The following is a 14,751-nucleotide window of genomic DNA, read 5'->3' as shown; positions in this document are numbered from 1 at the left end:
TAGGAGGCTATTTAATGGGGTTTATTTCAGCATCCTATAGTAAGGCCTAATGTTTTCTTGCTCCCTAGGAGCCCGCAAACCCCCAAAGAACTCTTTGCATAAGTGACGATTACAATACTCGAAAGTGCCCGTTTGAGCTCCTATTCTTGGCGAGAATGACGTCCTATTTCTTATTTGATCTGACGATTAAGTTAACGCAATCTCTAATCTTAGATGTTTGTCTATAAATCGTCAACATGCAGGCAATAACTTCTTCATCAAGATATGATCGTAAACAAGGCTACCAGCTTATGATTCGGTTCTTTACCTGAGCCTTGTACACAAGTAGGCAAGATCGGTCAAGGCTGACCCGCCATGAACCACATTCCAGGGTAACACCGAGCCTTTGCCTTGCCCTGCTCTAGCATCACAGCCGTTGTTATCCCCCGCCGGATTGCACCCGTAGCTCCCGTAGTGCTAGTGGGATGCTCAAGCCTGAGTTTGTTGAGAAGACACTTCGATCGATGCGCTCGATAGGCCAATCACGCATCCATAGCGAATCTGTGCAAATAATGTTTGACCATTGGCAATTGATAGAGCAATACGATCGGCCAGCACGTGAAACCCCGTCTAATCTTCCCCGACTCGAATCCCTAGGTGTGTTGAGAAACTTACGTACGGTTAATTAAATGGGGAAATAATGATATCTAATTACACGTAACTTGCTCTCTATCCGAGTTTTCGGGAATACGACATTGCGCACTGGGGGCTCAACAGCTGGGTTAGTCCAGTCGATTTTGTTATTACCTTGCAGTGTCAGCAATGAAGATGATCGTTGTCCACAAATGGAACAAGAACTTACATTAGTAACATTCTGGGCAATGGAAACCTTCTCTCTACCGGCTTGACTTGACCTCAGCAGTCTCCTTCGCAGAAAAAACACGGAGGGAAATAAAGTCTTTCCATTGCCTCGTGTGTGAGAATGTTCTAATGGCCAAAAACGTATGTGGCTTAAAGCCCTGAGGTTTGTTGTCACTGATGTGTCGGTTAAGGAAGCGACAGGGCTGGATATATGGTCACGTTGCACGACTGGAAAGACGTATATGGGCCAAAGTATTGAAATTTGTTTGATGAATAATTGTTTTCTTGTGGGTAGTGATGTTTATATGTAGGGCGGTCTTGGACGGGAAAAGGTCCATAATAAAAGTAAATTTATTTCTTTACATGATGCTAATTTAAACACTGTGAAATACGGATGGTATATTATGGAGAGAATTGATAAATGAGAAACTTATAGAATTGATGGCTACGTCACCAGTATTGAGTTTCCTCCTACGAAGAATGGTAATGTTGAGACTGTTCATTGCATGGCTAGCATGGAAGATATCCTGTAACTCTGTGATATCTTTGTCAGGGCGGTCTTGGACAGCTGAAGGCTTGTCTGCTTCCCAGGCTTCATGCAGTTTCACAGTGATCAACATGCTCCGGTTCTCTCAGTAGATAGCGGTCTACTTCACTTTGTAGTCAATGTTCTGAACGCAAGAAACAGTTGGTAATAAGGCTTCCTGGCTGAAGGATAGAAATCTCGGTATTCGGCGGGATGGCTAACGCTACACTGCTAGATAACATTGTAGTCCTAGCTATAGACTATGCTGACTAGAGACCGGAAGATTTGGTTTTTGACTCCTCGACGTATGTATCACAGAGGCTATGTATTGAAAAGAAATGACACTGATTGAAATAGCGCCTTGTGTGGTGTGTGCAAATGCCGCATCCAGGGTAGGGTCAGGTTTTATTGAAATACCAGGACGATCAGATGGATCAGAAATAACCATTACTTAAGTTATCTTGGCCTTGTTGTAGTGGTATTTGACATTCTACCGGGATAGTATATATAAAACTAAGAAGCAGTCGGGAAAACACCTACATTATCCAGCATACCCGCAAAAAAAAACAGCTTGTATCAAAGTCCGTTATATATCCGTCTGCTCTGGAATGAGTCCCCGTCTGAAGATCGTGGTCAAACAATAGGTTCGTATCAGGATATACTGAGACCGGTCCGCCAAACATAATGACACATGTGCTTGGATAAGTTGGCAGTTAGTGGTTGCAGGAGATTAATGACGAAAGATGTATTGATGTTGTGAAAGTCGATGATATGTGAAAGGTGTAGTACGTAAGTTGAGAGTGCCAAAAGGAATTGATGAGGCTTGAGGAGAGGGGAGAGCGGTTTTTATAGCGTATTCTGTGATGCCCAGGTCGGTGAATAAGTACTAAGGGATGTCTTCGTTTTGGATGTATGTAAGTGAGAGGGTAATAGGACTGAATAAAGTGCGAGATTGGAATATTCAACAGGATGGTGATGCTGATAGATATTGCGCGACGGACATATGACGAAGCGAAACCTAAGTTGGCAAGCTGGGCACATAGCTGGAGGAGCCAGTGCCCCTAAAGAATTGAGTATACGGTTGCTGTGATGGTTGCTGATGGTTGTTTTTAATATCCTGTCTTGGTGATATCCGAACTCAAGATGCTGATGAAATGGGCTCGTAGCCAAAGGGCTTAGTTACAGGAGAGTCCCTGCCAAAACCGGCAAAGCACCTTCGAACTTGAGAGCGGTTAGCCGTGATAATCGAGACTATCAAGACTATCCGCTGTACAACATCCATTGTCAATATTATTAGTGTGTTCCCTCGTAGTACTTTATACCATAGCTCCGAAAGGATATGGGGTGTTGTTGCATGATAAAAGCCAAGTAAAGAGATACAGGGGTAGTCAAACATGTATTTGAGTAGCATTGTCGATAAATCATCTTTTGAAGATTATTGACAGGCATGTTTATTCCATCCAAGATGATGTAATGATACACCGGTTGAGAGGTTTATGATGCGAAGCGATATAGGAGTAGTTAAACATATAAACAAGTAGCATTGCTAATAAATCATCTTGAAGATCATGTATAGGTATGCTTATTTCATGTAAGAGAGTTTAATAAGAAACTGGTTAAGAGGTTCTTTAAATTGCAATATACCCTGGGTTTATTGATGTTGCTTGGTGTTTTAATTCGTAAGTCGTATCAGAGGTGTCGTACGTCTCAAAAGCAAAAGTTTGTTAACCTTTCTCCGTTGGTTTCCTTGTAGCAGAAGTGACAGCTGACAGTCGTGGCGTCTATATACTTTGAATCCAGGGTAATTTGTTCCGCTCTTTAGGATGCTTAAATGATAGCGAGTCTTGTCGTGCTACAAACTTTCTCTTGCTCCATGAAGGAAGGGCCTGAGTGCGGCATCGCCTAACGAGATCGCGACCGTCCCTTGCCCGAACGAGCTCTTGTCGTTGAATAGCCTGATGGCATCAGAGAGCCTATTGGTCGAATCGAACATGCACTCAGCTTTCTTGAAGCTTAACGTACTGGGCTTCGAGCTCGCCTGACACGATACCTTCAACCATTAGTGTTCAACGGTGCTGTTGAAGCTCAATACTACCTTAGCCTGAGTTATTCAATCGATCCTCCCTAAATCCCATAAATCATCTGTTGTTTGAACGTCATCAAGGAAAACGCTAATAGCATTCGAATCAAGAAAACGCTATTCTTACCAGCTCTGTATATAAATGTGAGACTAGGGATAACTACAACTTAAGGGCGACCATATTATAGTAACTATTTATATAATAAGAAGTTTATTGTTTTATTAAACTACTATTTATGTTTTTAGTAAAATATAAATTTGTATAATAAAGGTTAAAGGGGATATTATAAATACCAATACTACTAAGTAGTATAACTAAGTATTACTTATATAGCTCCCTTGCATCCTTGTCCTCCCCTGGCATTCCTTATGTTATAGGAATTAAGAGCTCTCTTCTTGTTTTCAGCGAGGGATTGCAAGATTAGGTAAAAGGGACATTCATGGTTTTGAGTGTGAGATGTGACAATTATATCGTGTTTTAAAAGAAAACCAAGGACTAAGTGTGCTGACTGTTGTTCTCGTTCTAATAAAAGTCACTGCATCTGACCATAAACGAACAGAACACGCCCTGCGAGTCTCATATCGAAATCTTCCAGCAGTGTTAATATATGAGTTGCCAAAACTCGTCTTTGTTTCTCGTCGAAAGCATCCTATCCCTCAGGTAGGTACATATCCATAGGGCAAGACGGCCACCACTTTTGTCAACACCGAAGAACGACTTCACGCTACGATTATTTATCAGAGGAAAGGGAAGAACAAGGTCATTGCAGCAGATGAAAGCGCCAATGAACCTGGGTATGTTACTTCTGTACTGGAGGGTACGGTCTGAATATCCAAGATACCTCAAACATTTCAATACTGGCCAAGATAGCTCTGAAAGGCAACAAAACGCATCTCTGAACAGTCACCAAGTTGTGTCTGCGAGCGATTGTCCTGAGGTGTACAGGTGCTAGTTGCACATGGATGTAGCTGGATCCTCGTCATCTTCTCATCTTCTCTTAGAGTGAGCGACTATCCATTGATGATCACATATCGCCCGTCGTCTTTGACTCCTCGACCAAGCCAGGGCAATCGAAGGATACACGAAGCATTCCAACAGTAACAGGCTTGCTTCTCAGCTTTATGGACAATATAAGGCATGGCTTGAGCTCCCAATACATCTTAAGGGAATGCCAACCTTGATTACGACTTCCAATCTCGGCGAATGATCAAAACCATGCTCCGGGAGCTTGGTCAATGAAGCAATTTTGACTATCATTCTGCTCAGAGGCTTCTGTTGTTGTCGTAGCCCGTGGCAGAAGTGGCCGAGTTTCTTCTTGAACGCCTAAATTTTGGGCCTGCGGCTGGGAGATATCCTCACCATTATATTTACGTAACCTACTTGTGCGAGATTAGACAACTCGCTTCTAGCTGGGTCGAGGTCCAACTCAGTGTCAATGTCGTTGTTGGCGGCATTGTGATCGTCACTAACGACAATACCCCCAGTAGTTCGTCGTCGTATCACCGGCAACATGGTGTGTTTCATGGTGTACGGCTTGGGCAAAGTGGCCACAATCCTCAACCTCTCGTTGAGAGCACCTTGTGTTGCCCTCGTTGATTGTCTATCCAGGCGTGAGAATCTTGTCATAAACTTCTGCACCGACATTACTGTATTCTTCTGGTACGCAATATCATCCTCTGCATACTCAGAGTATACCGCCGTGAAACTGAGACTGAGGTACGCTATATGGATATTTCATACCACTATGCAGGACATATCTGACAGATTGGCCACAACTACAAGGGTTACCTAACAACATCATTATATTCTATCATATAGAGGTGACATATAATCGACCAACTGACCGCCGCGACCGCGGTGGGCAATCATAAAGACCTCATCCTTTGATACTATGGAGAGAAAGAATAATAGCCTGCTGATGGGAGAACTGGACCCGTTCCTGTACATGCTGGTTGTAACTAAGCCCGTCAACGCCCTGCAAGCATACGTGGAGTGGGTCAGGACGTCAGGAGGACGATAAACGGTATGGGCAAGGAGGAAGATGTAGTACTGGTTGCCCATAAGGATATGAATCACGACCATGAACTCCTGCCCAAGACGATGTTGGTATAGGGAATTCAGCCTCTCAAGTGGAGGTTCCCAGGCAGTCTTCCCATATACAGCCTGGTAGTGAACCCCGACGGCAAAGTTACCCTCCACTGCCTGGCGTCTGAATATTCGTTAGAGTTCCAATATGTTTATCATGATATCACGATGTCAGTCAGGCACATGGTGAATAGGGGCATGCCCAACTGAGACGGCTTGTCTAGTGTTTAGCAGTTTGTGTTACTACTTTGTTACCTCCGTCGGGGTGAGCATGGTTAGTTTGAGATCTGCATTACTTACTATTTGTTGACACCATAACCTTTTAGGTCGCGATCCCGTGGTGATGTAACACTAAATCACAGGCCAGATCGCTTTGTGCAATGCGATGATGTTTGAGACCTCACTCAGAAGGAAAGCAATAACTCTACTATGACCTGTTTGAAGATGATATATGAGAGAATGTCCTTAAATAACTCACTCCATGGCTATATTGCTCGATATCAGGGTGTCCAACATCATCATGCTGATCTTAATCATATAATTAGGCGTCGCAGACTCTGTGAAATCCACAATAGACTTGATTATACCTTCAGTTATTCAAGTCTTGTTATTGCCCTTGGCTATCATATAGAGACTAAATGACGTTAATGACTTTATCGACCATACCCCTCTGGGTCTCACCAACATCTACAACCCCCATATCTACCACATCGACTATATCATTACTACTGTTCATAGCTGTGGCATCCAGAAACATATGGGTAGCTAGGTTCTTGGCGCCCCAGGAGGAGGTAGAGCAGATAGTCTCGTTATCATGTCGATAGGCTTACTTGCCGTCGTGAAGGTATTTGCAGAGGTTGTGTTTATAGTGTTAGGGGCCATAGATACATTAGACGGTATGTCTATCGACTCCCTTGGGGTCCTCGCCTGAGCGGTGCCGTCGAATTTATTGAGTATCATATGTTCATAGACGCTGTCTCTCATGGTGGTGCCATCGTACCTATGCATCAGCATAGCCAACGGCTGATGTATACCCTTGATTGCCCCGGTATTACCCTCTATGAGGGTAGGCATGGCATCGACTACTACTGCAGTCTCTTTGAGGTCACATACATGCTCTTTCTGTTAGTTCTCCCTGGCATAGCAAATTACTTGATTCTATTATTATACATTGATCTAGTATTATATTTTCATGATACTTAACTTGTGATATGTTCTTTATCTCTTCTAACTTATTACACTTCTTATATCTGGCCTTCTATATTAAGACAAGTGTTAACAGAAATGAACTAGACTAATCACAATGTAGTATCCACCTTGCCAAAGAGTCAATATATGAAAACTCGCCTGACAGTCGTGCATTTGCTGTGGGATGAGCATCTATTCTACGACGTTAGATACCCTATAGCAAGATATGATGGGCTTATCTTCAATTGTCACTACTCTCAACAGCATCAAGAAATTGTCTTGCTGCTTGGTACAGAACTATCATGTTAACGTTTCACTTTTTTTTTTGTCAAAACTAAGTTGGATGCCCATGATTCACATTTATCTAACTTGCATGACGGGCAATTGTAGGGCAGAATGAATCGTGTATTTACCGCACTGACTCCTATCAGAGCATTATGGAAGAACGACACACAAACTGGTTACTTAATTTTTTTATTTATTTAAGTACTCAAGGTCATACTATTAAACACAGTGAGGTAAACATTGTTCTTCCATCTGCAAACTTAGACTGGGCCATATCATAATGTCTACGGCAGGCAAGAAAACGCGAGACCTCCATCTCAAGTGATAAAAATATTTAGGCAACTTTAGTGTATCTCAGTAGGTCTTTAGACCAGTTAATTTTGGCATATTGTCTTACCGTTAGGAGTTTTATAACCATCGAGGGATTTCTCTTTCACCAGAGACACCACGCATGCGAGTGACGAAATACATGTGGAACTCCCAATGTGCGGCGGACCCCTCCCCTACGTTGGAAGTGTTGTCATAACTTACATCACCAGCACTAACAAAGGGATATACAACATAACGCCGACGTCAAGTGATAGAGTCTGCCTCACGCGTAGGCCGACGCAAGTGAAGTGGACAGCATTGCTTTCCCAGTTTATATTGCAACTAGCACTACTCTGGACATAATGAAGCATCTCATTGCCGTTGGCGCTTGTTACCTGGATACGATCCTCACGAACGTCACCTCTATTGCGTACACATGGCATTTACTAACTCACCTCCAGTGTTCCCTTCTTCCCATCCGAAGACTCTAAGCTACGTGCCACCAGTCTCAATATCCGACGTGGAGGCAACTGTCCCAACTCTCTTCAGGTCTTGGAACAATTGCTCTCTGAGCACGACACCCTCAAGCTGCATCTGGTATCACCTCTTCCCGCTGCTGCCTCATCCGCAACACAGCGTGTTATATCGTCGTTCGGTGCGCAGTCGAACATTGACTTCAACCACTGCGTTTATCGCGAGGAGAGTACAGAGGCGGCAAGCAGTTACATTATCCGTAGCGAGGCATCAGGTAGTCGCACGCTTGTCAACTACAATGGCTTGTTAGAGATGACCGAAGACGAGTTTGGAAACATCGCGCGAAGCTTCAACCCGGACCAGGAGACATGGTGGCACTTTGAGGTAGGATGCAGATGTGGTATCATCTGCCCGGTAACTCTAGGCTGATGATGGAACAACAGGGCCGAATCCCGGATACCATACAAAGCTGTATCCGTCTCCTGCGTAACGTACTACCAAAAGCAACAATCAGTGTCGAAATTGAGAAGCCTGGTAGGGAGGGCCTCCCTGAGCTGGCGGCAGAAGCGGATGTTGTCTTCTATTCGCGAAGTTGGGCTGAGGTGAGAATGGACTCATGGATATCGGCCGTTACAATTGTAGTGACCTAACAAGGGGGATAGAGTCGAGGACACAAAACTCCGGAACAATGCCTGAGCGCCGAAGGGCATCAAAAGGCGTACGTTTCATGGAAGGATATCATGCTTCTGCTTTGACTCTATGGCCCTTGCTGACAAGAAGCGGCATAGGTCACTGGCACTGTGTACGTGGGGTGAAGATGGAGCAGCTGGGCTGTCTCGGTCAACAGGCGAGAGTCTTCACTGCCCTGCCCTGGATGAATCAGGGCGAGACATTTCCGTGATCGAGTGAGTTGTCCCGCCCTGACAATACCTAACACAGCAACAAACCTAGTACAAGCCGCGTAAAAATGCAGGACCTGACCACTGTTCGAGATATAGTGCCGTGGGAGCGGGGGACACTTTCATAGCCGGAATGCTGTACGGACTGATCTGTCACCCTGACGACTGGAGCATGGGGAAGAAGCTGGGTTTCGCTGTTCGACTGGCTACACTCAAAGTGCAGCGGGAAGGGTTCGATGGACTCGGAAGAGACATGCTTGGAACGGAGATTGGAGGCGGTTGAGTGAATACCTGATTACGGGTAGCCATGGGCATGACTGCCTGACGGTCTTGTCCCGATAATACTATGGCTGCTTGACGACAGTCCACACATTCAGCTCTTGAGGCAGACTTTCGGTGCAAGGGTCAGATGCCGGAATATCAAGGGGAATAAAAAAAATACTAAACCGCTCATTGGGCGGAGAAAGAAATGGCAAGAAACAGTAAAGTAGCTCGGCGAACCGTGAGTCGCCTATGGCTTACACCGGCTGATAATGCTCTCAATTCGGGTGATGAGAGATTAAGTGGGAAGAAGACAGACGGTTGAGCCTAGGACCGGAAGGGACAGATAGTGGAGGAGAGAAGTGGAAGGGGGATAGAAACAGGGGAGAAAGGCGGTGAAAACGGGGAATAGAAACATTGAGCTGCTTTGATCTTCAACCGTAGTGTACGCACTCCCGCTATTGGTGAGGGTACAGATTGGTTAGTAAGGTATGGAGGCGTAGGTATCGACTTGGACCTGTCCCGTCTCTCTGCTGCGTGTGGATGAGTAGGTGTCTTGTTGTCCTTGGCTAGTCAACAAAGGGCCAGGATGATGCTGCTCTGCCTGCAAGACACAACCTTTGAACCACGCGGATGCGCCGGGGCTACTGCATGGAGACCACGATTAGTCTAGAAGCACGTCGTTAGTCTTGGTGCTCGTGGGAAGAAACTGTCTAGATGGTGCAAGAACAAGACGGAAGTGAACATCCTTGAGTTATCCATCTACCAGCTGATCTATCAACAGAGGTTATAGCTCTGAAGCACTTCATGAAATAACCATACAAGTGTTGTAAGCTCAACCCTAAGTTTAAGAATCGATTCTAGAGAATCATATTCACAAGGGATATTTAATTCCCAAGCTTTGTTGAGACGGTTGAGCGAAACCGATAGCTAGCTAATGTGGGTGGCTAGTCGTGGGATGCAGGAAAACTTTAGAGCTTAATCCTAAGTGACATAAATACTTAAACAGGTTAAGATGATTCATGACTAATTTAGGAGATTCCTCGACTATTTATTTTCGCACCTTAAATGAGTGAGGGGCCTCGAGAATTTGCACGCCCCGAGGCATGGTTGCAGCACAGACTACGGTACCAGAGCTAGGGCGGCGGCCAACCGTCCGTCTGCAGCTAATGCTTACATAGTATGCATTAGGGAGGATTCTAAAGGGCAAGCGAGCCGCTCGACAGCGTCGTCATGCGGTACAGAGTTTAAGGACCCAAAAGCCCCGAGACGCAGGCCCAAGACGATTTGCCGTAGTTGCTATTTGGGTAGCTGGCTTGTTTAGCAATGGCACCAGGGACAGACAGGGACAAGGTGTGAGACGTGTCAGATGAGACGGGAGGACACGACAGAATAGGATGCAAGGAAACAGGAGCAAGTAGCGACAAGTCTAATGTGCCCGCGGTCAACACAGCTTTGAGAGTAGGAGGGCCATTCTAATTGCAGCACCAAACTCACAACAGTCCACACTGGAAGTACCATTGTTGTTGTTGGGCCATGTTTTCGACAAGGAGTGAGAACTGAGAACAACGATACAGGTGTGAGGAGAACAAGAATAACCAACCTAAAAAGAGTACTATGTATATAAGTCACTGCCTCGATGACGATAACAGACATCAGATACAACCGGCCAATATCGGAGGATGCACCATAGATACCAGAAATTGAAGTCAATACGGAGTATGTCGTTGATTGATCAACTAAGCCTATGCAAGGTGGAGGTACGTACGTACGTACGTGCAGCTGGCATGTTGCTTGTTGGCTCTCATCAAAGTTAAGGGGATGTGATTCAAGGGCTGTGCCATCAAACAGGATACGGCATGACAAAAGCGTCAGATCCATCAAACCTCATCGAGGCAAACGAGTGAGTGACTGTGAGTGCTTGCTTTTGCGAATGACGCCGGCCCGCTTTGAGCATGTCTCAAAACCCCTGCACATTGATGAAAGCCAGAAACCCTCTGCCAGCACTAGACAAGGGGTGAACTGTGGATGTGAGTCTTTTCGCGGTGGAGGGTATATCCAATCTCATAGGCCCCCACACATGCCCAGTCACAGCCATAATGGGCAATTGAGTGGTGTCGTATTAGTTCTAGGGGGTGTTGTCCGAATAAGCCCGAGTGATGCGGACTTGACGGTCAGAGAGGGCTTCACAACTTTCCGTTGGCCTGACTGAACTCTGCTCTGACCCGCCATGAACATCCCCGATCGGTATGGAGTTCTCGGACGGAGGAGCGGGCGGCAGCTGGAGACGCCCCCGGCTTCCGGGCTCTATAGTTAGATGCTAGCACTACGCCGCAGGCGTTATAGACAAGCATGTACATGTTTTGGGAGAATGCCAGGCCGTGTCAGGGACTGGAGATCTTTTCGAGTCTCAGGCGAACAGTAATGTTATGTTGGATAATTATTGAATTGCTTTCATGTGTGATCGTCAATGAAGTCCAATGAATGGGGCTTTTCGAGAGTGCCTCTTGTCTATTCTCGAGTATCTAAGGGATCATTCTCACAAGCTTCCTGAACAAAGCGTTGACTCTCGCCTTGCTTAATTGCAGAACTGAGAGGCTGAGAAGCCATGTATTCAAGAGAAAGTGGTGGTACTCTATTGGTGACATGGTTATGTGGTGATGGTCATGTCGATACATACAGTATTGAAACCGGTCAGGATTGAAGAGACCTGAAGGCTGCCTGATGCTGGTCTCTCTGAGTATCCAATCAAGACGCCCAAATTGTAGTAGTAAAATACACCGAAATAAGTAACGGGCTTGTTCATGCATTCTCGGTACCATGGCTATGCAAGGTTGCGCCGCCAAGCTACCCACAAGATCCAAGACCAGGTCCGGCCAACTCGAGACTGATTGCCGTAACTTACGGTGTACCGTGAGCCATATCCCTTCCGCTCGACGGTCGACCTCCGCAGAGCTCCACCATATTGACTGTTGTAAGTGACTGGATGGCGGTTGTTGTACGTATATTGCTTCCTCGTCACGGCCTGTGTCAAAGGTCTGAGAGACGCTGAACATTCACTTAGGATCGCATATGGGCTTCACAGCGTTCCAAACAATTCGTTGCTAACGTTATACAGCAACGATACAACGGTGGAGCAACGAGTCATAAAAAGACAACCAAGGTAATCAATCACTCTGCCCCCATCTTAGCAAGGACACCTGCATGATCACAAACTCGCATGCATGCCGCCGGGGACTAATGCTGTGTGAGATGGTGCTCAGTCAAGGCGACCGAGGCGGGCTGTTTATGGCTCTCTCTCAGGCGAATCCTGCTGGCAGCTGACTTACATGGCATGGATGGATGGATGGATGGATGATGGATGGAAAAGTTGAACCATGGGTGTCGAGAGACCAAGGCGCAGCGGCATGTTGCAGGTTTCTCATTGAATGCAAGGGCTCTTTAATCCTCTTGAGTCAATCAAGCCCGAGCCCTTCATTGGTTCGACGGACACGAAATTGGACCTTGGAAGCGCAGTATTTACCCCGGCACCAACTGTATGTACGTACAGATGATACCAAAAAGGTCAGACTTTTGCGCAGGGGCTGGTCGTTTCTAGCCTCAGACTCTCCGTTCTCCATTCACGTTGTTTGTGGGAGAACCCATGGCAGCGGTTTTTAAAAGTGGCCCCAAGGGCATGTTTATAGTCTAGCGCAAGGGCGGCGCATCCCAGTGTAAGGGTCTGATCATAATATTGGAACCATCCTTTAATGACTGTTGATGATGATTGACGCCAGTTCTGTCCAACATCTTGAGGGAATACTAAAGCATAGAACATTTTGATGGATTGCGTGGCCTTATGAGCACATGCTCACATGTTCACATGCTCTCATGCTGGGTAATCGTTTCCGAAATGTAGGTCTCCAGTCCACGAGGACTGGACTGTAAGCATGCAAACATCCAGTTGAATGTTACATAGCAAGCAGAGAGCAAGGCCAGACCAAACATGTTGATCTTCGGCAACTGGACCGTGGCTCTGGCGAATTATTCTTTTTCGCTTCCTTGGCGATACCCAGGTGTCATGCTAAGCAATCCCTGATGAACGGGCTTGAATCCTCCACTTGCACACCCTTGCTTGCCTTTTTCTTTTTTCGAGCATCCACAATCTGTTTTGAGTTGGCATAGTGTGGCAGGTGTGGGTTGTCGGCTCTCAATGACAGCACGTCCTGTAAACGAGATCGCGTGGATTCGAAAGCCACAGGCAACTTTGATCAAAACCGAGAGTTTCGGTGATGCAAGCCAATCGTTGCTCGTTTATATTCGATGGCTTGTTTTGGAGCCTGTGTCCCGTGACAGTAGCCCACTCAGCATGAAGAGTTGGGTAACCGAAAGAAAGCTTGCACGTTTCCTACAGCTGTCGAAAGCGCGCACTCTAGTAGACTCAAGAATTCCTATGGCAACAAAGATCTTCGGATCGAACGACATCTGACCCGAATACGTATGTTACTGTAAATGCATTGTGTCGAGGGGCTCGCTCTCTTGCAGGTAGGTAGACCAGTGAGTCCTCTTGTCTGACATCGAATCCATTGCTGATCGCAAGGACAGTTAGCGTTCGGGCTACCGAATTAGCGACTCGGCTATGAAAGGGGATCCACTGGTACAGATTTGCTGAAAGGGGTGGATTCGGGCATAGGGATGTGTGCCTAGTACGATGGTACCGAGGGAAAGTCAAACAAAGAAAAACCAAAATTTCAGCCTCTCTCGTAGTACATTATGGGTTAGATGCAGGATCTTTGATTTGAGGCCGAGCAGGGCAGATTGGTTTGGGCCCCATCCATCTGAGAAGCACATCTGGTGATTGATTGGACGGTCACAAGCAGATCTCTAGGGGGAGTACGGAGTTCGGAGTATGATTCCAGTTACTCTTCACAATGATTGGACGAATCCCTGATGAGTGCTTCCCCAGTGCAATGAAGAGATTCTGAACCAGGGATGACATGAAAGCAATCATGACCTAACATTATGTTAAGAATACTGAATCATTTGTGTAATGTTGACAAGTTACTTTTGGAACTTACAGTTGCAAAACCCGTTTCCAAGAAACGGTGGCCAATCTTGGGCTATGGTGTTATGATGGTTAGTTAGCTGTCGACCGCCATTCGTTTGTTGCGTGGAGGGCATTTGTATGACGCATATGTTGAAATCGTCCTCGTCAGCCGCGATAGCAAATGTGAATCCAGGCGGCCAGGATACATCCGCCGATGAGGCATGCTGGCATGGTTTTGAGACGGATGGTGTGGTACTTTGCCAGGGGCTGGACCGTCCAAGGCCAGTGATTCTGCGCTGTGCTGGGATGGGATAGTTTATGCAAAAGTATGTACTGTACCGTATTAGAAGACTCTCACATGGTCGTGGCTGCGCTTCCGTGACTCGGGCAACCCACGAACCGTAAGGAGAAGCTTGATGAGTAGGTTGATGATCAGCACCAATGTCTTGTGAGACAGCGTTCCGCGCAAAAAGCTAGTGGCTTTCCTGATGTTCCGAGGGAGATAAAACGCCTGGGCAGGACAATCAATGCGTGATCCAGCCCAAAGAGTGTGATTCGCGAGGACAAGACACGGGCATCCTTCAAATCCTTTCCTCTCCCTGTACATGTGACCCACAAGAGAAACTACATATGTACAACCCAACCCAGCTGCCAGCCAGCTTGAAACCTCCAAGCCTCGATAAGCCCATCAAATCGAAGAACGGCAATTACCTGAATTCCCTAGCGTATGCCCAGGCTACCAGGCCGCTAGGGCAGTAAAGTCAACGCTTACGCGAT

At 46.2% G+C, this 14,751-nt stretch overlaps 2 protein-coding genes across 2 annotated transcripts; one reads left to right on the top strand and one right to left on the bottom strand.

The window, feature by feature from the left end:
* Window positions 1–4,654: 4,654 nt before the first annotated feature.
* Window positions 4,655–6,606, bottom strand: FOBCDRAFT_258660 (uncharacterized protein; the record flags this gene model as incomplete). Its single annotated transcript, XM_059611230.1, has 6 exons — window positions 4,655–4,789; window positions 4,828–5,168; window positions 5,292–5,649; window positions 5,833–5,883; window positions 6,011–6,060; window positions 6,363–6,606. 6 exons carry the CDS (start codon window positions 6,604–6,606, stop codon window positions 4,655–4,657), a joined length of 1,179 nt encoding a protein of 392 aa, XP_059464477.1.
* Window positions 6,607–7,676: 1,070 nt separating this feature from the next.
* On the top strand, window positions 7,677–9,098 carry FOBCDRAFT_290437 (Ribokinase-like protein; the record flags this gene model as incomplete). Its single annotated transcript, XM_059611770.1, has 6 exons — window positions 7,677–7,744; window positions 7,776–8,172; window positions 8,232–8,390; window positions 8,451–8,506; window positions 8,577–8,693; window positions 8,787–9,098. The coding sequence occupies 6 exons, from the start codon at window positions 7,677–7,679 to the stop codon at window positions 8,968–8,970; spliced, it is 981 nt and encodes a 326-aa protein (XP_059464476.1). The 3' UTR covers window positions 8,971–9,098.
* Between the last annotated feature and the right edge of the window lie 5,653 nt (window positions 9,099–14,751).

The sequence above is a fragment of the Fusarium oxysporum genome, chromosome III (assembly GCF_013085055.1).
Source record: "Fusarium oxysporum Fo47 chromosome III, complete sequence".
Lineage (NCBI taxonomy): Eukaryota > Fungi > Ascomycota > Sordariomycetes > Hypocreales > Nectriaceae > Fusarium > Fusarium oxysporum.
Note: the sequence above shows the minus strand (reverse complement) of the source record. Positions and strands in the feature narration are given on the sequence as shown.